Source organism: Corvus hawaiiensis, chromosome 1, assembly GCF_020740725.1.
Source record: "Corvus hawaiiensis isolate bCorHaw1 chromosome 1, bCorHaw1.pri.cur, whole genome shotgun sequence".
NCBI lineage: Eukaryota > Metazoa > Chordata > Aves > Passeriformes > Corvidae > Corvus > Corvus hawaiiensis.
In genome coordinates, this window is record NC_063213.1 from 55,500,826 (window position 1) to 55,525,467 (window position 24,642).

The 24,642-nt window shown below is 40.1% G+C and overlaps 1 protein-coding gene and 1 long non-coding RNA gene across 2 annotated transcripts; one reads left to right on the plus strand and one right to left on the minus strand.

Annotated features, from left to right (window-relative positions):
• Positions 1 to 6,321: 6,321 nt before the first annotated feature.
• Positions 6,322 to 13,964, minus strand: LOC125326742. The gene is made up of 3 exons (XR_007203975.1): positions 13,712 to 13,964; positions 11,382 to 11,590; positions 6,322 to 9,898 (listed from the first exon to the last, which is right to left on the minus strand). It is a non-coding gene; the product is annotated as an uncharacterized LOC125326742 (long non-coding RNA).
• A 323-nt stretch (positions 13,965 to 14,287) lies between these two features.
• PDK4 (pyruvate dehydrogenase kinase 4) lies at positions 14,288 to 24,433 on the plus strand. The gene is made up of 11 exons (XM_048305190.1): positions 14,288 to 14,539; positions 15,408 to 15,549; positions 16,575 to 16,646; positions 17,151 to 17,335; positions 17,765 to 17,854; positions 18,395 to 18,472; positions 19,107 to 19,183; positions 19,684 to 19,782; positions 20,082 to 20,192; positions 20,896 to 21,009; positions 21,943 to 24,433. The coding sequence occupies exons 1-11, from the start codon at positions 14,392 to 14,394 to the stop codon at positions 22,072 to 22,074; spliced, it is 1,248 nt and encodes a 415-aa protein (XP_048161147.1). The 5' UTR covers positions 14,288 to 14,391; the 3' UTR covers positions 22,075 to 24,433.
• Positions 24,434 to 24,642: the final 209 nt, after the last annotated feature.

Sequence of the window (24,642 nt, forward strand, 5' to 3'; positions counted from 1 at the left end):
TATGTGCTGTAGATAATGTGTAGATAATAATAATATTATATGTGCTGTTTCATTTTTAGCCATCACTGCCATCATCAGACACATGAGATGGTCTGCTAATAATACAGAAAACAGTGGGAAAAATGTTCAGGAAAAAGAAAGATTATTTTTCTGGAATGTTCAATAAAGTAACCTCCAAAGTACTTACAGATTTACTACACCCTGTAGAACTGTCTGTTGGTAATATATAATGATACTGTGACAGGGTGTTTTTTGTTTATTTGGTGACAGATATGTACTGGAGGAATGTAAAATGTAAGGTACCTTTAAAGTAGCCTGAAGACTTTTCTTGGAAAATTGTTATTTTTGCTCAAAAATCTTCAATTATGATTCAAAGTAATACACCTAAATAATTCTCTAGCTGACACCAAATACATTCAAATGACCAACTAGAAACATTGAAAAAAAATTATATATAAATAAATAGGAGTAAATAAGAGTCTTAAGTATGACTTTGCAACCAGGCAAAAGAAAGGATCAGCATTATAAGAAAACATTTCAGGATCTCACAGGCAGCATCCTTGAGCTCAGACAGTGCCACACAGGCAAATCTAACCTAGGCTGGGTTAGCTGTCATGACATCCTGCATTGCCACAGAAATCTGCTGGGGTGCAATGTCTCAAGGAACATAGACAGAATTCATTGAATTCAATAATGTTTACTGCCCATTTCAAAACCTTTTGCTTTCTAGACAAAATAACTCTGGTTTTACAAAATTTTGCTTTCTTTTTTTGTCACTTATTAGAATATAATTAGAAAGTTTTCTCTCTGATTATTTACCTTGGCTACAACACACATTTATTCTAACAGCTACACAAATTATGTTTGCACAGTGCACAGCAAGATTCTCCCCATTTCAGGAGCAAACTCTAGTTGAAAGGACTTAGCAGAAACTTAATTTTTCTGGGCCAGGAAGAATGAGCCTTTCTGTTTTGCAACAGCTTCCCTAGCAGATACTTTCACTATGCCAAGGACTGGGGATACAGTGTCTGTCTGCTCAGTGCCAGTCTGGAAGTCAACTTTCTGAAAGAACAATTAATTGTCCATTTAAGATGTTTTGAGCTGGACTCCCAGAAACTTGGGCACATAAAAGGCATTTGTCAGTTCTAAAATCATTCCCTTTATTTAATTTTAGATAAAAAATTTGAATGTGTAGAATAATATCAGAATTATTTTCAATTCCTATGAAAATTTTTATTTTCAACTCTATAGCATTTTCCTCCAGAATATTACCGAATGTCTGTGTTAAATGAGAAAATAGGTTTAGCCCTACCAGAGGCCTAGATTAGATCTGACAACTTGTTTAGAATCTTAAATACCCAGTCTATTTCTGTACACCTATATCATGTTTTCCCTTACCACCTCTGCTCAGAGCCAAAACACAAACCCTGCTGCATGTGGGTACTTGGTCACGTATAGGCATGCCAAGCTCTCAGACAAATGTCAGTGAATGAGGAATTCCTTCTTTCGACAGTGGGAAAAAAATTATGTGTTATGGAAATGTTGACACTTCACAAATGAGAAAAATAATGTCTTCAGGGAATTCAGCCATATGGAGGAGAAAAGGTCCACGGAATAGTAAATATTTCTCATTTTATTAAGTTGCAAGATGATATTTAAGTACTGTCTGCCAGAGTAAAAGAGGAATGCCATACTGTTGCATTGCTGCCTAGTTTTCATAAACAGGCTGTTTCTAATGTGCCATAACTACAACTGCCATGGTTGTCTTAGCTGTGTTTATATCTCTTTCGTATCTTCCTTAAACTAACAAATTTCTATTTATGTGAGCTAGTAGCTCTGGGTTTATGTCATGCAGGAGATGTAACCCAGGCTCTAATCATGTCTAGACTTAGTTCAAATGCTACAACCTGTTGGCTTAGAAAGTAGAGGACAATAATATATTAATACCATCTTGTTCATTGTCCTACACACTTTGTATCTTTAGTGCAGATTTGTACTTAAGTTTCTTGCAGAACTAGGGCCAGTTCTCATCAGTATTTTGCCAAGGAAAAGAAGTCATGTGAGTTTATACTTATGGAAGATTGACATCCTCAGAAATCTTATTCTTCATTTTGGGACTAAAGTTTTTGCAGATATCAGTAACAAACCATTACCCTGTATGGATATCAAACCTCATTTGAACTCCAAATTATATATGCAGTATAAAACAACTCTGTTTCTTTCTGTCCCTAAACATAAATCTGAAATAATCCTTGAAGTAAAAATAGCAAAGTGACTAGAGCCCACAAGAAAATACATGACCTGAGTACATTGATGAAAATGTTGTCTAAGTGCACTGCCAACACCAGACCTGCACATGTCCAAGCAGATCCCACAGGATATATTTGTATCTAGCTTCTTTCAATTTTCTTTTTACTCTTCCTTTCCCTAATTGTAACTCTTACCCTAATTCTAACACCACTATCCATCCTAATATAAAGCATAGGATAGGGGCTCTGAACACAGTGCTGAACACTGCCCACAGGCAGTGAGAGCTGGGACTGAGGATTTAGGGCCCACCTGAGACCTACCAGCCTTTCACACTCAGTCCAACCCCATTCCAATCTGTGAAGCCCTTGACACAGGGGCTCACACAAAAACATGCCTTCAGTCCTTCCACGTCCAGCCCTTACTCCAGCCATGCCTACTGTTGTCTCTTCACAGCTGAGCAGACCTCTCCCATCCCTCAATACTCAATATCCCCTGTGACAAATGGGAAGCTTCTGTGCAGCTGACTGAAAAATTAGTTTCCTAAAGGATAAGGCACAAGGTCTTCCATTCAGACACCCTCACCCTCTTCCCCAAATCAACCCTCTTCCCTGCTCTTCTTCCCTACTCTACTCAGAAGTGCATAGAGGTGCCAAACCTCAATCAAAACATAAGGTGTGGGCATTGGCCTGTATGGATGCCAACCCTCATAATATCCGAGGGACCATTCCTAAGTTAGCACAAAGAGGGAGGTCAGCTGTGCCTGGGTCCTCTCCTGTAATAATTTTAAAGAGGCAGTCAAACCATCGTAGATTCATTTTTTTTGTGATTATTTGCTCAGACTACTTTTTTGTTGTAAAACATCTTCAGCTTCTGTTCATTTTGGATGCCACTCTACAATGAGAGACGCCTTCACTGACTTGGATCTTCAGACTCGATGTCTGCAGGCAGCAGCAAATGGTATCTGTGTATTGTTCCCTCCAGATGTTGACTAACTGGGCAGAAAGGTGAGAGTCTTGATCTGGGAGCTAACACAAAAGGCCAGGGTGGGGTGTGAAAACCTTTCAAAGAATTTTGTTTAGCTTAGAGCTAGAGACCTGTTATAGGACACATAATTTATGCAATTCCTTGAAGGGACTTAGGGACATTTCCCATGTTTCATGAGGTCTTACTGTGTGGGTTGAAGCAGCAGCCTATATCTGACTCCCTGCTAAGTATCCAGTTTCAGAATTTAGGCTAATGTTACAACTAATTAATACAGAGTTACACCTGTAAAAAGTCTAGGGAATATCTAAACATATATACATCACTTACTCATGGAAAAAAACCCAAAACACCGTTCATCCTGGTAGCGAGAGCATCTATCCATGGTCTGAAGGAGTAAGGAAAACAAAGATGTTTTGACCAGAAAAAAACAGAAGGTTTGCGTGCCCTGCTAGCAATAAAGTGTGCAGCAACTTACAATCCATGTCTCATCTTTTGATTGGTCTTATTTTGAATATGGGTATTAAGTCCACTTTTTCTTTCACTTTCCTACCCCTCCCCAGTACCAAAAAACCCAGCAAGATCATCTCTTCTCAGTCATTAGCTGTGGGGTGCTTTAGCGTAATAGCAACAGCTAATCAGGGTCCTATATGTGGTGGTATGAATGCTAAAAAGGCCTACCCCACTCTGTGGGATATCCATCCTAGCAGTCTACACTGTATGTACACGGGTGGGATGGCTCAGTGAAGCTCCCTAACATGTCATGCATGCCTAGTCTGGGAAGAGAGATGTCTGACAGAACATGGTGGCCCCAACAACTGACTAAAATAGCAGGAGGCTCTTTTCACTGAGATCCTGCATAAAGCAACATTCAATCAGTCAAAAATTTCCATGGAGAGCTCCATCTTACCTTTCTAATATTTTCTTACTACATCTGGAGAAGAGACAGGCAGTTCCGGGGTTAGGTGTCCCTTGCTTCCCTCCTGACCACAGAGTGCACTCAGATGTTGGTCTTCACATGGGGGAATATCAGTTCCTCCTCCTTTCCTGCCTCCTGGTTCCTGGCCCCAGATCTCCCCGATGGTCTCTCTCAATTCAGATATCCCATGTTTCCTCTGACAGTCCATGAGTAATGATGGACATGACACTGGCAGAGCACTTTTAAAACTGAAGTATTGCTTATTTTAGTCAGAAAGAACAAAGCACATGGAGAAAAGGATTTCAAAACAAGGATATGAATGTCTGCTTTTTTTTTCCTTGCTACAAAGGTGGCCTAGGTTACTGACTTCCTCAAGTTAGACAGCCATAAGAAAAAAAATTTCTTACTCATAGAACTAATCTATGCATAATGTAGGAAACTGAAAAAGGGGGAAATCAGACTTAAAAAAATACTTTTCTGGAAGTCTTTAAAAATGATTGAAAAATTAAAATATGAACCTTAAAACTGACTTTTTCCTTTCAGCATGCTTTTTGCTATCTCCAATCTTACAGAGAGAGGTTTGTTCCAGTTCCCAGCTAAGACTACAGCTGAAATGACTGGAAACAAACTGAATGCAGTGGACATTGATTTAGGACTTCATTCACAGTCATTCACACACTATCCAGTAACCGGAAATGGCACATGTACAACTTCCCTCTTGCTGAGAAGTTTACCCATCACTTCAAGGATGTCCTAGCAATCCCCTCTAATATCTCACACTGCAACAGCTATGCATAGTACTTAATATGCGCAGCTGGCAAGAAGATTTCCCACCATCCTGCTGAAGATCATCCACTTAACTCATATAACAACTCATGAGTTACTATCTGAACTCTGAGTACAGAACATTACAGCCAGCTCTTCAGCAATAGTTAGTGAGCATACCAAGCCTGTCCTTTCCTGTAAACAACTTCTACTTAATGTATTTTCAGACACAGATGTCAGATCCTCAAATACTTTCCAAAGCATTTGAAAATCTGGGTTGTACCCTACTGGTGACAGCCCAGTTTCCCAGTCATGACCCAGAATAAATCTGTTCTACAAGCATCAAGGCTTTCTCTTAGGCCAAATCAAGGTTATGTACAAATACACACAGAAGTTGGGATCAGACAGTCCATACACTTCTACTAGAACTGGGAAACACATCCTTTTGACCATGACGTAAACAGTGTATCAGCCATAAAATTAAATTTCAAAAAATGCAAATGTTAATAACTTTCTTAATAAAAAAAAAAAGGAAGAATGAGACAATTGCATGCCTCAATGCTCATCATGTTGCTCAATATACTTCTGGAAAACATGTTTATTAAAATGAAAAGAGTGAGACAGGACAGGACCAGACAGAATTCCTTTCCAAAGGGAGCTGTGGAAAAAATAATTTAACTGATGTGATTATGGGGGAATTGTTAGGGGATATTTACATCAAGGAAAGCAATGCTATTCTGGCTCTGGTCTGGGCCCCCTTCAGCATGTCCCAGCATCCAGCACACTCAGGCAATGTGTGTCATAGGGCATACCTAGTGTCATGCTACTGCCTTTTTGGTCCCTTATCAAGGTGACGAGAGACACTTAAAATGCCACCCTCACACTATTGTGGTAACTGGCACGCTGACTCAGGACAACTGTGAGATGCTCTTACGGAGAGTTAAAAGGTCATTTGCACAGCTAATGCACTAAAAATGTTAGCTGCTACATACTGCTGTAATGTCAGCAACTATGACGTTAAGGCATTCACCATAACCTGCAAGCTGATCAATGCCAGCACAAATTTCATAAAGCTGCCAGGAGTTTAGATTATGTTAACACAAACAGCAAAGAATGAACAGCCAGAAAAGATACTAAGAAGTAGGAAAGATAGTGAGGCACACAGCCCTCATCATAGCACTGAGAAAAGAATCAGGACAAACAGCTTTGGATGATCTGCACGTGTACATCTATTCCTTTGAAATACTGGGATATGTTTCTTTACCATAGAGGAGGAAGTTAATGGAAGAGGTAGTGAATGGATGGAAATACCATGAAGTGATTTATGTTCAGGTGAGAGTGGCGACTCAACTCCCTCGAGCAGCAGCATTTAGTCTCTAAAGTATATAAATTACACACTTGGAAAACTGCAAGTTGCAGGTTGTAGTCTTGTTTTATTTGGCTGTCCTAACTTTAACTGGGGTTCAATAGATCCAATTTTTCAATTTCAGACCATTAGAGAGAAGAAGGAAAGGAGGCTGTAATTTTTTTGTTTTTACTACCTTGTGATCTTTTCAGCATGTAAAGGTCACCTACAGCAGATGTCAATAATCACACTCTTTACAGTTTCCTTAAAGTTCATAATTTTACAGAACTATTTCACAGGTTACTAAACCAAACCAAATTACTTCTCAGCAAGAGTGAATTGGTGCCCTTCCTATATAATTTTATGAGTTCCCTCTGGGTCTTCTCTACTCCAAGGCATGTAAGCATTTGGCACAAGATTTGAAACATGAACTGACTGTAAAGGACTGGAATTATCTGGATGATTCAAAAGTACAATATTAAAAACTTTTCTCCAGGAATGGTTAAATAGAGACACCCTTTTTACTTCAAAGAGAAAATTTTAGGAGTCAAAATGCTCTGTTCTCTTTGAGTGCCTTCAGATGGAAATTTATCCCCTGTTTTCAACAGCAGAGTTCGATTCAGCAGGTAGGTCAGACCTAGCACCTAATTTCTCAAGGTGCTATGGGTTCATAACTCTAACTGAAATCCCTCAGACCTGCAAGGTCTTGCAGCCTTTATTAAGCAGCCAGAAGTGCTCACATAAAACTACAGACTGCTTCTCAAAATGCAGTCCAACACTTTTTTGAGTCTTTCTCATTCCTTTCTCATGGAAAGGGCAAATACCATATCCATTTACTGTATTTCACATAAAGAGGGGAAATGTAATGAAGGTTTGACTGAGGGAAATGTGATAGAAATGTCTTTATTTGTTTAATTTTACTAAATCTCTGATTTTTTTCTCCGAGGCCTTGAAAAAGGTAATTTTCAGCAAAAATTACATCTTAACTAGGGTTCTTGGCATTGATTTGATTTGACTTCTTTTAAATGAAATGCTTAGAATTTAAAAACTGTTTCCATACATGAGAGGTGATAAGCGTGTACATAATTTGATGTACATGCTGTAAGCCCAAAATACCAATAAAAATAAATACAGATACACTTGTTTACTTCAGCATGGCAACACACCCAAGCAATATCCGTTTCAGCATCTTACTCCATTGCTTCTTTGATAACACTCTTATCTCTCTTTCTTAAACTTCAGCATATATGGAGTTGCAAATAAGGAACTGGTTTCCAGGATTCCATGTAGCATATGTGGAACAAAAAGCAGAAGGAAAACTGATTCTCCAGCACCCAAACCAGGGGAAAGCACTGCCCTCCCTTCTCAGCAGTTGCTGAAAGCTAGCAAGGGCTCTTGTGGTGATCACAAAGCTTTTTCTTGTCTAGAGTATCTTCTGGTTATTTACATTTACCTTGGATTTATTTCTTGATCTGAATATTAAAATTTCAAAACATTTCTCCAGTACTGTTGAAACAGAGAATAAGAAGCTTGTATTTCTTTCTGGGAATGAGGAAATGCCCAAACATTCAACCTTACTTAAACATGTACTCATAATGAGTATCCACAAAATAGAATGCTCAACAATTCTCACTTCAACAGTACTTGTGTGAGTGTGCAAGAAGAAATTATGCTGCTTCTTATCTGGTGTAAATGGAGATCTTACACATTTTAGTGAATCTGGTTTTGTGCAGTGCAAATATGCTTGTTAATAACATATTATTTTCAAACTAAATTTGTAATTCAATTGGTCTCACAACAGACAAAGATATTATTTCACAGACTGTATACTCCTGTGAGTATGTTAAAATACTTTCTTTAAAAGGTGTTTTTTTGAAACCAGTACCTGCAAACTTATTGCTGGTTATTTGTACCCAGGTATTATGTCCCAGATAATAGGGAATCAGGACTTGTATTTGCACATATTTTTAACTCTTAATCTTCTTTTTTTTTTATATCTAGGTGTCTTTTCCCATATAGAAACTAACTGAAATGTATGTTCATGAATGCCTGCATATAAATGTAACCACCACAGTAAATTTAGAATATTGGTGTCATTTCAGTAAATGAAAAGAAGAAACATTAAATTAATGTGAGTTTTTATGTCACTTTAGGTAGACAGAAATCTTGGAAATCAAGTACCACCATAGCTCTGATGATTTTGTTTTTCATTTCAGTGTCTATTAGATAAGCACTACATTGAAAACTGAATATGAAAAGACCAAAGTGGATGGAGTAATAAATAATATTAAAAGAATTACAAGAAAACATACTTAATGTTGTGTAGCAAAATTGTGCATTTTGTCAAATATACCACAAGATTGAAACAGTAACACAGTAAATGGAGAGAGGGAGAGCATCCCTGTTTAGACTGTTCTTAATGTTCCAGCAATGTTGCACTGGTGATTTACCCATAATTAGACACCTGTTAGTCATGACACAAAAATATTTTGCATTTCTCGGACCCAAAGACAAAGCATTTTAATTGTGCAGTGCAACATTTTTTATAGTACTGGCTCTTTATCAGGACTATTTTAATACACAAGCTACGTTTTCATATTTAACTGCAGTTATCACATCTTAGCCTGTGGCTATACATTTCATCAAATAAGAAAACTCCCATGCACCTACTGTGTAGATATCTCCCATAGAGTATGTTATGGAAATTCAGTCTTTATGAGAGCAACTGATTAGTATCTCTGAACTCACACTTCAGCGATAATAGTCAGGGTGTTGCAAACAAAAAACAAACTTCCCTTGGGTAATCCAAAGCACTAAGGAGAAGCAGCATTCCAGAGATACCATGAGACTTTTGAAAGAGTGGCCAGGTAACACCCTAGAGAGCCCTTTTCTAGATGATGTCTTGGCTTACTATTTCCTAGACTAAACTTCTCAATCAAGTTCATATGATTTGGACACTAAAAGAAAATAAACCCTTTCATATCTGATGAAGGAAATGCTGAGAGGGAACAACTGGAAATGCTTTCTAAGATCAGCCTCAGACAAAATAACCTGGAGTAACAGTTCAAGGCTCCAGTTTGGAGCAGAAACTCAAGCCACCACATCCACTTTACCAATTATCCTGCTACAGTCAACAGTATCAAGTGCATCTGGCAGAAGACTTAGCAAAACCATCTCCTCTTCACCCAGAGTGATCTACTCTGAAGAACAAAAGCAGTATGTGTACCAGTTCAAAGCCCCTGACCCATGGAAGGGTTACAGGTGAAGGTAGAACTCCTTCTTCTCTGGGTGAGGTGTTTCCTAAAATGTGTAATCCAGAACTTTTGAGATAATCCTGTTACACTAACCGCATTCCCATATTCCTACAGAAAAATATAACTGTTCAGATGAAACATATTTAGACCTTAAAAGATGTATTCTTTTGGTACCATTAACTTTTTCTCTGACTTTCCACAAGGTGTCCACTTTTCCCCAGGTGATCTTCTCCAGAGCAGGGCTGTTCACAATAAAGGCAGCCATGGCCCAAAGTGGCAGCTGTCCTGATGATACCTTTCCTCTTTATTTTCCTCTGCACCTGCAGCTCTCATGGAGCATGTCACATGCTCTTCCACAAGAACTGCTACGGTATTCAGCTGAGGCTGGAAAAAGACATTATTTTGTGTTTAGCTATGTACTTCAGATCAGTGCCAGCCCACCTTGAAAGTCTACCTTTATTTCCTCTGCAATGGTGTAGTACTTGGCTGAAGATTACTATTCCCCTACTTAGTAAGCAGCCTCCTGAATTGTGACAAGCATTTCAAGATAAACACTTTTGAGTCCTACTTTTATCACAGTTTGAATCTTAGCTTTATATCCTGAATGGTACAGCTACACTCCAAAACAGTTTTTTCCCTTTCTGCTATCTCTACTCTCCCAGTTTCAACACCCACAGTTAATCTCGTGCAAGCCTCTAGCTATTTTCTGGAAAAGCAATTTTGAAACCAGCAATCCAGTCTCATTTTCCATGATTTTAAAGGAGTTAACAGATAATTTCAGACATGGGTAACAAAGGCAGGGACTGAGGAAAAAGGGTGTCTCCTGTTCAGGGCTGCCGAGTTGCCATGTTTACAGCTCCAAGCATGCTGCTGACCGGCCACAGCTCCACCTGTAAAATGATCCAGCTACCGTACTCTTGACTTTTGCCAAGTTATGACCATCTGGGGGAGATTGTGAAAGTGCTGGAGCAGCTGCAGAACCTTTCCCTCACTGAACTACTGAAGAGGCACGCCAGCTTATTTGTGTGCTTCTCCACAACCTTTCACCTACTTTGGCTGTTTTGGCTGCACCGGGAGCCCCCAGCAGCTTGACAGCTCATAAGGCAGCAGCATTGGGTGACAGAAAGATGAGAACGGGAAGATATGACCCTTGTTTGTAATGCTATTTCTGTATTTTTTTTCCATGTAAAGGGCCACATAAATATTTAGAAAACAAATGTATTAGTAGGTTAAAGTATCAATCCAGTTCCATAAATGCAGAACCGTCTGCAGGCAGAGGGTGAGCAATTTGCCCTTGGTACTGCTGGAAATTTCATGAAGAGCTAAGAATGTGACTCATGCTCTTGTCACCAGACTATTGCTTCCACTTACATTCAAAACTTCCTAGTGCTACCATTAATTTCCACGCAGACTTACTGCTCCTCCTGGATTATCATTTACCCTTCCTTACAAAAGCAGGATTAGAAGTTGCCTTTGTCCCTAGCAGAGAATGTTAGTCTGGTTCCATAAGGGAAAAAACTTTGATAATGTTGCCTGTTCACCTGTTTGCCAAACCTCCTAAGCATTTTAACCAAATTTGAATAGATAATCAACTCCCTACAAACTTTGTACAAACTAGGAGGTGGTTTAGGAAGGAGAGATTAAAATTTTGCTCCACACTGAATAAAAGGGTGGGGAAACTGAGCCAGACTCATTCTACTTGAGAGCAGCAACCACACCAGTAGTCATCCCACGTATTCTGGCTGGTCAGGAGAGGGCACTCATCCCAGCACATCCTATTGGGTCTCCAGCACTTGTTGGGTTAGGAAAAAAACCTTAAATTTTTGTCCCCACATAGAAAAAGGTAGGGCAAAAGCAACCATGATACCTTCTACTGGACATCAGCAACATGGTCAGTCATTACACGTGCTGGCTGATCAGGAACGCGGCTCTGATCTAAGTACAGCATGTAGTGTCTCCAGCAGGGGTGAGGACATAAGAAACATGAGGCGAGAGACAGCTGATTGCAATGGAGAGCTATTAGGACACAAATGGACAGAAATCCAGGCCTCATTCATTCCACTCTTCTGGACCCATCTGTTGTGGGAAAAGCAGAATGTTAACACAGCTCCATTTCCTTAAGCATAGTCAGCAAAACATTACTGTGACCAAGCAACTGCAAGCATTGTTACCACCTCTTCAAAACTTGCCCCAGGGCAGTTCAGAAGAGGAAAGTTAAAATATCTAAGCAGCAGAAATGAGACCCCCTCTGATGAATACTGCAGTTCAGAATTTGGCACTGTCCTTCACAGTCAAAATATTGTTCTCTGACACCTGCACTTAAAACTGTCACGTGTTTCAGAAGGAGGGTGAAATGGTGGTTTGGAGAGGAAGTAAAGTGAGAACACTGCTAAAGACAGGATAAACGGAGGCATTCTTTGAACTGGTTACAATTTTCACAGCCTAGTTCACCTGCAGCTTGGCTGATCATGAATCCTCATATATTGTTACATTTGTGCCTGAAGCTTAGCTATCTTGCTCAACATTCAGGACATCCATAACAATTATTTCACAATTATATAGTTTATATATGCAAGAATGGAAATTTATATTGTTCAGAATCTCCTGTAAAATATAACCATCATACACTGAGCGAGAAGCAAATCTGAATTATGAAGGAGACACGCTTCTTTTAGAAGCTCATCTGAATAATAAAACACTGTTCTTGTGCTGCTGATGCGTAAAATTCTTGTAGAAGTTTGTTTTGATTTGAAAAACATCCAGGTTTTGAATTACTGGAGCTTTGCCCTTTTAACAAATGGGGAAAGCAACACACTTCCTGTATTTCCTGCAACTTCAATTTTACCTTTGTTCAGAGCTAAACTGAATATGTAAGAGATTTTTTCATACCTTACTGCATATAACTACCAGGAAAACAATGAAAAAACAAGTTGTTGTAAAGAAAAATGAATGCAAACAACAGAAATTATTCTTAGTAGACATTCTCCCTATTCAGAACAGGGTGTGTAAAATGACTACTCATATAGGATAATCAAGTTACTTGTATTAAGCAGGCTCAGCACACCAACAGATTAAACGAAGTATCTCATAGGAATAGAAATAGTGACCTTATAAACTGGAATAACTGCCTAGTGCAGAGAACTTTCTTGACCCAGATTTTATTGCAAAGTGTTAATTTTGAGGTTCCTGCTTGTCACCAATTAGTAGCTTCAGGAAGAAAATGGAACAAAACAAAACCTATCCTATACATGTTTCATGGTTTAAACAAATTTGTATGATATTTTCACTTCTGTGAGTCAACTGCAACTTGCAGGCAAACCAACTTGAAACAGTCAAAAGAAAATCCCAAATTCCTAAATTTTTAACTTCTAGCAAGAACAGGAAAAATCAAAGTGATTACATTTGCTGCTATTAGAGGTGTACATTTTGCTTCATTTCAAATTTCATACACCAACATTCAATCACTGTGGTAAACCAGAATATAACTGATGGAAAAATAACAGAGTAACTCTCCCAATAAAATAAAACAGGGAGCAATAAAATAATAAAACATACAGTACAGTGGGAGTAGAACCATAAACAGGGATAACAGATATAATGACTAAATGAGATGAAGTTTAAAAAACAGTCTAATGACAAGCTAAAGTATTCTTCTCTGTCCATTAAACTAAGTGCAAGCATTTCTTGTTAGGAATGTTATCTTCCTTCCCTTGAAAAAGTTTACATGTTTGTGTGTGTAAATATATGCATATAAAATTGGACTGGGGAGTTGTATGCAAATATTAGGGCACCATTATTTTGTATTATTTTACTGCCACATGCTCCTGCTGTTACAGACCAAGTTTTCAGATGTCAGGAAGCCCTCTGCTGACATTAACTCCATTCTTCAATGCATTATGCAAACCCTGCCCTCAGTGAAGTGGACTCGGCATGTTGGGAAAAGGCCAGGCAGCACTGGAATTCCAAGCTCCTTCTCCAGCAAAGAGGAAAGGTGGCTTTTCCCTGATCGACTGTGACAATGGAAGATGAGCTGTCCCTGAGAGCACTGTATCAGCCCCTTCTTAGGTCAGCTCTAGTGACAGTAAATAAAGGCCACATGCCGATCTGGGGCCAGTGCGTCACCAGCACAGCTGTCTTCGGGTATCTGGTCACTACTAACCAAGGTCACAGCCATCGCCTACATGCAGGCACCCTCACCCCTGCGGCTGGGATCTCATTTTGCTCCTTTTGCATTCCATGCAGCCTCTGCGCCGACCCTGGAGTTACCCTATCAGTACGAGCACCACCAGCATCCCCGGTACGAGTGCGAAGACACAGCTTCGCCCGGACGCCATCTCGCCCCTCACGCCGTGTCAGCGCCCCCCGCTCGCCCGGGCCCGCTCCCCCCGCAGCCCGGGCGCCCACTGGGTGTCTGTGCACAGCCTGTGCACGGCCCGCACACGGCCGGACCCCCCCGCAGCCCGTGAGGGGCGGGAGCAACGCGGCGCCTCGGAGCTGGGCACGACCACCCCGCCGGCCTCGCCCGGCCCCTACCCGGTACACAAGGTCACCGCGGGCGGTGCAGGAGCAGCACCCGCCGCTCCGTGTGCCCTAGCCCCGCAGCTGTCCCCCGGCCCGACACCCCTGACACTTCGCCGCGCCGCTGGCGAGCCGCCCGCTGGCCCACGCCTCCGGGTAAAGGGAACCCCGCCAGCGCTGTCACGAGGCGCCCGGCGGGGCGCGGCCTGCCGGAGCCCCGCCCCGCTGCGATTGTAAATAGAGGCGCCACGTGAAGCCGCCCGTCACAGGCGAGGGGATAGCGACAGTCCCGGAGCCACCGGATCACCCGCTCACCCACCCGATCGCTTACGTGCCACGCACCCGCCGCCCCGGGAGCGATGAAGGCCGCCCGGATAACCCTGCGCAGCGCCGCCCCACTGGCAGGGGCCAGTGCCGGCAGCAGCAGCGGCCGGTTGCCGCAGGAGGTGGAGCAGTTTTCCCGCTTCTCCCCGTCCCCGCTCTCCATCAAGCAGTTGCTGGACTTTGGTGAGAGTGGGGAGGAACAGGAGGAGGTCGGGGCCGGGGGACAGCCCAAGCCCGGGGCTCGGAGGCTCGTTTCTCCGCGGAGGGGCGAGCCCGGGGGCTGCCGCGGAAGGGGGTGCGGGAGCGGTGCTGTGCCGGACAGAGGAGGCGGCGATCCCCGCCCCGACGGGTCCGCGCTCGGCCAGCGCTGAAGTCGCTGCTGACCCCCGGCTCGGCTGCCCAGCGCCAGGGCGGAGGAGGGGAGCTGCCCCTGCCTGGTATGCCCAGCCCCGCTGGGAATCTGCCGATCCCGCGGTGGTGGCGGCGGCGGGGAGGTCGCCTCGGGTGGGCACCCCCGGCCGCAGTTACCCCCCGGCCAGGTGCCAGGCGCTGGAGACGTCTGAGCTGAAGATGCGCTACAGCGCTGTTTCGGCGGTGTTCGTAGGGTGCGGGCTCTGAGAGGTCCATGGGCTGCGGGGCGTGTTCGTGCTCCGCGGACACCGGGGCGGGAGGAGCCATCAGGCGGAGTGAACGCGCTGTTCCCTGATCCCATTAGCGCTTTGGCAGCTCTGGCGGCCGTGCGCACATGATGCTGCCAGACGTCACCCCGAAGAACCTCCTGTTTACAGAGGCTGGAGTACTTCTTAGGGGATTGCAATTAAGTCTCATGCTAAGTGGGAACTGTACAAGTATCCCGTCCAAGAGCACGCTGTGTCTTACTGTCATGTAAACAGCGTTCAGCACAAACATATATGTACACTTAGATGACCTGGCCAGTAAAAGCCTCATGATTGCAGGCGGATAGAGTCCTGAAGTTCGTGGAAAGTCAGCAATCTGTAGTTACACCTTGAAACTTTCTTAAACAAAAACTTTATTTTGGATTTATTCATAGGCTCGACTAATGGATGTGAGAGAACTTCTTTCTCATTTCTGCGACAAGAGCTTCCTGTGAGGTTTGCAAACATCCTGAAAGAAATCGATCTTCTTCCTGATAAATTACTAGGCACTCCATCAGTAAAATTAGTAAAAAGCTGGTGAGTATGAACTGCATGAATTCAGCATGCAAATTAACATAGCTTTGAGAACTTTATTGTTACAGACTTTTTTGAATAGTAGAAAGCATAACAAAATACAGTAGAAATGCAGTTCCTTCCTCAAAGCTGAATTGCGAGCTGTTACACACTGTCCTTTTCTAGCACACTAAAATTAAATTGAAAACCAATATGGTTATATTGTCATCTTTAAATTAGTGTGTTTGGGGGGTAGTTTACAGTTTGAAATAGCTAATAGAGCAAATCTCACTTTTTACTCTTCAAGAAGGGGGAAAGGAAAACATTTTCCCCATAGCATTACAGACCCTTAGACCCAAACAAAATGGGAAAGTAGGCTATGTACCTGTTTTGATCTGTCACTGATGCAGTTACTAACAGAGCTTCTGTTCCAAAGTATATTGCCTTAACACGTGCAACGAGTGTTTGAAATTCAATTAACATAATCTCTGCAGTTGATACAGTGGTTGAATCTGATTTAACCTTGTTTACTGGCACAGTTGCAGCATTTGCCAGGATGGCTGACATAAAGAGTAGAAGTATTAGAGTGAGATCTAGAAACTGTTCTTAATATAGCCAACAGTTGTGCCTTTGCCATATGCGTCAAGACTGTCAGGTGTTAGTGCAAGAGGCTTAGCTTCTGCCATCGCTGATCAGATTTGGAAAAATTTTGCTTAAGTGTCTTACTGATTGTCATTGTCATTTGGATCTTCTTTTGAAATACTCTGTGCTTGAGAGTTATAAGGGGATCCTACATACCTTAAGCGAGGGTTTAGATTCCTCTTTGGTGGCAGGCACAAAAAAAGACTTAAAACTTCTGGGGTTCAGGCAGTCGAGAAGTGTTAATCTGTCATCCCATTGCTGGTTGTAACTTTGATATTTCAGAGATACTTAAAACTCCTAGCTGAGTTGTTAGGACTAATGATGTGCACAAGACAAAGTATTTTTCAAGTTGATAGATTAATAAAAATCAATTAATAGCATATATTTCTTGTGTTCTTTTTCAATAGGTACATCCAAAGCCTAAAGGAGCTGGTTGAGTTCAATCAGAAAAGCCCAGATGACCAAAAAGTCTTATCTGAGTAAGCTTTTAATTTTTTTTTGGAACTTTTTAGTTCACATTCTACTTTTCACAATATATTTACTTTAGACTGACAGCCATCATGAGCTGAATTTGATAATCTAGCAGAAGAGCTGAACATAGAACAAGCTGGTCTGTAGTCCCTTGAACTGTCATGACAGAGAAATACTAAAAAAAATTATCTGTGAAGTCACATCTCTGCTTCTTTCCAAGATGTCGGCTTGGGATCTTTTTCCCTTTCTTACATTTTCCTCTGCTCAAATAAATGATTAAACGGGCAGTGAATTTGATATGGTTCATTATACCTTCTGTTTTAAAAATGCCAAACTCTTCTGGGTTAGGTTAGTGAGGAATTACTTTTAAAAGAGTGAAAGAAACAGACTGTATTTTAACAGGCTGTTAAGCACTTAGCTGTGCTGGTGCTGGATTAAATAATTACATTATACAAAGCTTGCATCTGTGTAATCTGAGAATAATGTTCTAAAAAGATCTCTTTTTGACCTAGCTTTATAGATACTCTAATTAGAGTCCGAAACAGACATCATGATGTGGTTCCTACAATGGCACAAGGAATAATTGAATACAAAGACACTTTTAAAGCAGATCCTGTCACCAATCATAACATCCAGTATTTTTTGGATCGTTTTTACATGAGCCGTATTTCCACCCGGATGCTAATGAACCAACACAGTAAGTAGAAATTTTTGCTTGAGAAAAAACTTAAACCTAATGAGTAACATGTTAATATCAGCACTTCTGAAAACTGATGGAGAACTGCTTCACATGATTTTGTGTGACACTGAAAAGTTAGAAATGGAAACTATCACTTAAGAGAGTAATGGAAAAACTTGTTTTCTAGACTACAGAATAATTGAAGTAACTCTTTTGTGGAATATGTAGGGATATCATCAATGTCTGAAAAACCTTTAGATGTGAACTACAGAGAAGCCAACATAGTTTGCTGACATTATATAGCATTTTAACTCATAAAAGGCATAAACAAGATTCAATATTTTATGTGATTATATGTTGTGATTTCACTGTATTAGTCTCAATTTTTAGGCTTTTACATAATACAGTATTTGTGATTAAATACTGTATTGTTCTCATCTCAAACAGCTCTTCTTTTTGATGATAAGTCTGGCTCGGGGCACCCAAGGCACATTGGAAGTATTGATCCTTGCTGTGATGTTGCTGAAGTAGTGAATGGTGCGTATTCTCAGAGCTTTAATGTTTGTCTTCCTGATCAGTATCTATATCTGATTGCAAGCAGTTTGGGTACCAACTTGTGTTGTAGAGGATGCTGACTGGCTTTAATTGAAATAGCTGAAAGCAGTCTTACCAAGGCACGAGCTTTTAGAGGCCAGAATTTAAAATACAAAGTAGCAGCAAAAAACCATGTTGGAGTAAGTCCTAGCAAGTGACAGATGAGGTAGGACTTGAAGTTGTCTGAGGTGTTGAGATTGGTTTTACCTAGCGGTAGATAACAGATGCATCAGTTCCGTACAATTATCAAAGTGTACAAAGATTTGCTCATGCTGCTATAATTGCCCCTTGTTCTCAATTTATAGTGCACACAGTGGATGCAAAGTTATCATTCCCTTGACACACATTCCCTTGTCTATGTCTTAGACTCTCTAACACCTTAGCAGCTATGCAGTTAAAAGCTGTATTCTGCCATGCATTAAAATTAATTTCTACATTGCTTGATATTATACTTTATATCATTTATTTAAATAATTATTTCAGATGCTTATGAAAGTTCCAAGATGTTGTGTGACCAGTATTACTTAACATCTCCTGAACTGAAACTTACTCAAGTGAATGGTAAGATGAGAGCTTCCTATTGATAGCCAAACTGCTGCTTTTACTGACTCAAAAGGCTCCCAGTTCTGTAACCTTAATGCACATACTAGTTAATCTGACTTGGGCTAGTTCCTCTTCATTTTCTGTTAGAGGCACCTCATTTAACCTCCTGTGTTAGAACTCAAATGTCAATGTATCTTAAACACTAAATTTTTGAGATACCATTTATGAATTTGAGAAAAGTCAGACAAACCTGGACTTAAAGTAACATGAGAAGTTGCTACAGAGGACCTTCGTATCTGGGGTGAGGAAGTGAGGCTGCTGAAATGCTGGGTCTGGTCTGAGCTGCCTGCATGTGTCTGATGTCAGCAGTCTGCTTAATTATTAAAATCCTTTATTTATAAAGGGGAATTAATACTTGATTTTTTTACTTCTTTCTTTGACAAGAAGCTGTTACTAAGCAAGTGGCAATTGCAATCTAAACACTGTTATGAATGCATAAAGCTGTTTGCCAATTTTGGAGGGAGGAAAACCAAAAATTAAACTTGACTTATTTTTTTGTTTGTTTTGGCAACTGGCTCATTGTAAAATTTGGGTACGATATAGAAAAATGTCATCACCCTTTTAAATCTTTTGTATTTTTCCTTTCCTCTAGGAAAAGCTCCAGGAGAACCAATTACCATTGTATATGTTCCATCTCATCTTTTTCACATGCTTTTTGAGCTCTTTAAGGTATGTCAGTGTAAACTGAGAGAGTTAAGTGGGCTGTGGGGTGGTGACCACCACTAGCCTTCTGCTTTTAGAGATTACATCTGCAGATTTGCCCTGGTGCCTTTTCTGTGGATTGGACAGTGTGTTTAGGAGTAGTGAATGGGCTGAACTTCAGTGCTGCCAGCATGAGATGCAGAAATCTGGCAGCCTTTAGCAACTGCTGAACTTTGCTCTTCTCCAGAAACCTGTTGACTTTAAGGGAGTTATGTTATTTAATTTACAGTGCCTGAGTTATGTTGGGCAAGAAGTTGTAATCTTTCACCCAGAAGAGTCTTGGCTATGCTTAGATACTTCTAGGTATGAGACCTCCTCTGTTCCCATTATGCCAAAATGCTAGGTGTGTCCCTTGGAAACTAGGCACTGATAGGAATAGAGGGTAATTTTGCCTCTATGTACAACGAGTGTGGTTTGAAGTGCATGGATTCAACAATCTCTGATCATGGTAACCTTCTTTTCCACAGAATTCAATGAGAGCAACTGTTGAATTCCAAGAAAACAGTCCTACCCTTTCTCCGATTGAAGTGACAGTTGTTCTAGGGAAAGAAGACCTGGCAATCAAGGTATTTTACTGGCCTACTACAATATGGACTTAATGTAATCTTTGTTGTTATACATGCTTAGCTGATTCTATTAAAAGATCTTCTGGCCTCTGAGAAAAGATCAAAGATACTGTGTATGAGCACATGAGCATTCTCGATGATACGAGCCTCCACGTAGCACAATTATCTAATTGGAAAATAATGTGCTGCAAAACAAATGTTTGCATTTATGACTGTTGGAAAGGTGTGTTCAAATAGCAGCATTTTAAATACCATTCTTAGTGCATGCTAGTTGTTAACTTCATTCTCTCTTAAATCAGATCTCAGACCGAGGAGGTGGTGTTCCAGTAAGGAAAATTGAGCAGCTGTTTAGCTACATGTATTCCACCGCCCCAAGGCCAAATATGGATGATGGTCGAAATACCCCTCTTGTAAGATACTTTCAATACTTCTGTTGCAATTAGGTTGTTGTAAGTGTTGCTGTGTTAATAATGAAGCACTGTGTCCACCCTGCTGCTTTGTGGGATGTGCAAAGATTACCGAGCCCCATAAATATGAATTTACACTTTCTGAAACAAAGTTTTGATATTTAGCTTAGTGGACAAAAATATGCTTTTAAAGGGAAAAACAAAGAAGAGCATTGCAACCTGAATCTAACCCCCTTTTTTTTTTTCTTCTTACATTCCAATGACACTAATTTACTTTGTCTTCACTCTCCACTCAGTCCTTAAACTTACTGTAAATCACACTGTCTTTCTGGAGGCAAGCACAACTAGAACAGGCTTTTAGACTGTTATTAATCTCCCAGTAGCAAGCTCCTTTTACTAATCAAGCTGTACTAGCAAAAACAAGGGAGGGAAAAATACTGAAATGTAATATGTAAAAGTGGGACATGAATATAGACCCTTCCACTTCCATGGAGATCTTTTTTCTTGTGGTTTTGGGTTTTTTAATGGTCAGTTTCAGCATTCTCTATGAAACAGAGTAGAGATTTATGTTTTCTTCTACCAGAAGAGGAAGTGCAAAGGATTTTTTAACAGCTTAAAAATCTCTGAAGACTTTCCAGATATTTAACTTTAAGCCATAAGAGCTAGTAAAAAAATTAATTAATTTTATATTGTACTTTATTTTTAGGCTGGCTTTGGGTATGGCTTGCCAATTTCTCGTCTGTATGCTAAATACTTTCAAGGAGATCTAAATCTTTACTCCATATGTGGTTATGGAACAGATGCTATCATCTACTTGAAGGTATGTATTTAAATTTAGTTAAATAAGAGATAACTACCATTAATGCAGTGGGTTTACTCATTACCATTTTAAGGTAAACAAATTCTCTGCTCATGAGTAGCTCTTGTTTTTTCTTGAGAAGTTACAGATTTAGTAACTGGTATTAAAAAAGTCACTTGGCTTTAACTAGTTTACTTGAAAAACTACTAGTGAGAGCCTTGTTGGTTTTCAGCTTAAGATGCTATCTCCTTGTTCATGGAATACAAAGTACTTGAAGAGAGTGCAGTAAAGGTGTGAGCAACAGATCTAGTTTGTTTACTCTGAAAACTAGAAAATCCATGTAAACTAAATCCTTAAGGAGTCAAGGTGCTATTCAACATCTGCCTTATAGCAAGCTGTGGGATTCAGATACCAGTAATTTTGAACACTGGGCATATAACATGCACTGCTGTTTCTGTAAGAAACCTGCAAACAGCACTACGTATTCTTTTCTACTTTCTGCACTTAATCATGGGAAAAACTTGCTTTGAATTTCTTTTGCTAAACTGAAAACACTGAAGCACAATCAGAGCAGAAGTACAAAAGGAAGAGACAGTTCAGCTACATATATATATAACATTTCTATTAAAACTTTTTCTCTGGAATTTTGCAAATGAAGGTCCTTTTCCATGCATTCCTGGACTATCTTGAAATCATGTTAGAGGGTACTGCTTAAGGCCTATTAAAAATGCATAAATAGGATGTGATGTTACTGCATTTGTCCTGCCAAATTATCCAAAGCAGTCGTAGATACTGAAGCACCTAAACTACTGCATCTATTGTAGAAACACTTGTGTGAATAACTTCATTTTGTAGTGTCACTGGCTTAACACTTTAGGCATACTGAATGAATTTTTGCTAAGTGGCATTATTGAGAGAAAGAAACCAAGTAACTTGTTCCTTCTTGACTTTTAGGCCTTATCAACAGAATCAGTAGAAAAACTCCCAGTTTTTAACAAATCAGCTTCCAAGCATTACCAGGCTACCTCAGAAGCAGATGACTGGTGTGTCCCAAAGAATGTGGCAAAACAGAGTGCAGCTTTCTGAAGAGAAGTTGGTATCCAGACACCCAAAGGGATCAAGCTGGCTTCAAGAGCAGCGTCTGGAAGTACTAATCTACCTCCAAACAAGCAAGTTTCAGAACTGGCAGAGGAGAAAGAAGATAAGAATATTATAAACCTAGGCTGTATGTGCTGGATCTGAAACCTTGCTGTGGACTTCAGGATGAGGAAAGTAGGAGCACATATGTCTTTAAAGAAGAGCTGTGTATAGAGGAAAATCAGGCCATTTTTTTACTATGATCAAAGACTTGGTGTGGTAGAGGTGTGCAATTTTCAAATCCTGTTTAATGCTTGAATTCTGAATACTGATAAACATGAGTTATGTTGATGCATATTTTTCTGTTAGAATAGTTATCAGCAGTTTATCTTATTACAGAACTTCTCAAGTAGATAGATAACATCTGTACTTTAAAGCTGTATTTATAACATTTGGAAAAGATTCACTTAACATGGCAGTCTTGTAGCAAGATGCAAACAGCATTCAAATACAGCCTGACTGGAAGAGAGGGAGCCCTGGGAGGTATGGAGAAAGTGTTTTCCCTATATAAAGAAGTCCCATTTAAAGAAAAAAGGTATTCCAGGAATAATTCTTCTGCGATGCCTTGCCCTGTGAGTCATGTTGCTAGATACTTTATGTTAAGCTGTTCATGGGAAATCAGCCAAGTAAGGCTTCTATGCATAAGGTAATGAAGAAGAAAATCAGGATATTTTTAAAAGCTACTGGAAAGAAATGGAAATATAAACAGCTCTAATGTTAGGGTACATCTAGCCTACATCCCTGTATTCTGGAGAATGTGTGCCAAGTAAGTCAGTTAGGATTTTCCAAGAACTGAAGTCAGACGTGCAAGTTGAACAGAAAGGTTTTGGTGATGTGTATTGTATAAGCATGTTGTGAAAAACAGCATGTTTAAAGCACAGTCTTGTGGTTTGTTTCTGTTGTGCTGTTAGGAGGTTAGTGGCTCAGTACACTAAACCAAAATCTGCCAATTGTATTTTCCAAATTTGTATTCAGACCACAGCAGCTCAAAGAGGTACATGGGGAATCTGTAATCTGAAAGCTGTGGTGAGCACTGAAGGTCTGTTGGAAAGGTTTTCAGGAGTGGTGTTGGAACTATAAAAATTTATTCTAAGAACTGTTCATTACAATGGAAATGGCTTAGGAAATGTTTCAAAATATAAGCAGCACTGAAAACTACAGAACAGCTTTTATGAACAGAAAAGTAGGGGGAATTCCCACAGGAACAGAGCCAGTGGGAGAGAGTTGTTCCGAAAATATTCCATTCTCAATAAGCTTCTTCCTTGCCCATCTTTGTGTGTTTTCACTTTTGTAAGCAAGGTAAACTTAACAGATGCTAGACTATTGGACATTGCCAAGCTGGCCAGTCAGAAGTTCATCAGGGCTGTATAATATTACTTGAATTTTTTACCTAATTATCATATTATCTTACATGATCCTGTGCAAGAAGTTGCAAATACAGCAAAGCATCCTGCTCAGTATGATAGTTTTCTATTAGAGATTTCTATTTGTTGGATGGAAAATCACTTCATATTCCACTGTGAATCTAAAATGGTTTTTAATAGGAAACTACCTTTGTGTTCTAGAAGTCCTGTTGAGCTTTATTTCTCATTGAAAATAAAATAGAATTTTGATATGCCTTGTTTATTTTAAAAAATAATTTTAGATGTATTAATGATAACTGCTGAGTATGATGACTTTAGTACTGCATCTGGGCTGTTTTTATCCTGGTGAATGAGGTGCAGTCACCAAAGGTCACCAGATCGTGCATCTGGGCTCAGCTCAGTGAATGAAATGACTAATAAAAAGGAAATATCTTTGTCTAGAATGTACGGGTGTGAAAAAGCTGGTCTCACTGTCATAAAATAATTGAGTATTTGTTGATTTTTGTATTGAATACAAGGTCACAAACACATACCTAGGTAGTCATTATTGTCAAGCAAACACAATTTATACCTTTCTGCCTGCACCCAGTAATGCTTGAACCTGAGTTGTGATCTGATGGTACATCTGTAACACAGCTGCAGCTGCTCCAGTTAGAGCTGTAATTTCTGTTTCAAAGCAGCTGAGGATGGGTGATGGAAAAATGTTTGTGATGCTGCTTGCAGAGAGAAGCTGTGGAATATTCATGATGCAGGCAGAGGTTTTGTAGCACTTAAGGAATCCACTTGAAATCTCTGTAGTATTACAAACTATGTCTATCTACCTAGATAATACAGCACCTTTTCCAGCACTCACTGACTTTATTCTGGAAGTAGAGCTGTAGTTTTAAGTCTTTTACTTGGATGTAGATGTTGAAATAGTTTTATAATAAAATCTTTTAAATGGTTGTCTGTATCTTTGGTTTTTTAAGAAGTCTAGTGCAAGCAAGGGCTTTTTATTTTAAGCCTTATCAAATGGAGTTGAGAAAAACAACACTCACACCGTGTCAGGTACAGCAGGAGGAAGAAACACTAGAAGAATTATCTGCTTATGCTTAATGTTGCATTGGTTGAGAGGTTACATAGTACCTAAAATCAGTGCATTAGCTTATGCAGC

What these genes read in the sequence shown, in the direction of transcription:
- PDK4 (XM_048305190.1), top strand. Translation starts at nt 14,392, where the DNA reads ATGAAGGCCGCCCGGATAACCCTGCGCAGCGCCGCCCCACTGGCAGGG. An exon ending in CAAGCAGTTGCTGGACTTTG is followed by an intron (nt 14,540 to 15,407) that starts GTGAGAGTGGGG and finishes ATTTATTCATAG; the next exon opens with GCTCGACTAATGGATGTGAG. An exon ending in ATGCTATCATCTACTTGAAG is followed by an intron (nt 21,010 to 21,942) that starts GTATGTATTTAA and finishes CTTGACTTTTAG; the next exon opens with GCCTTATCAACAGAATCAGT.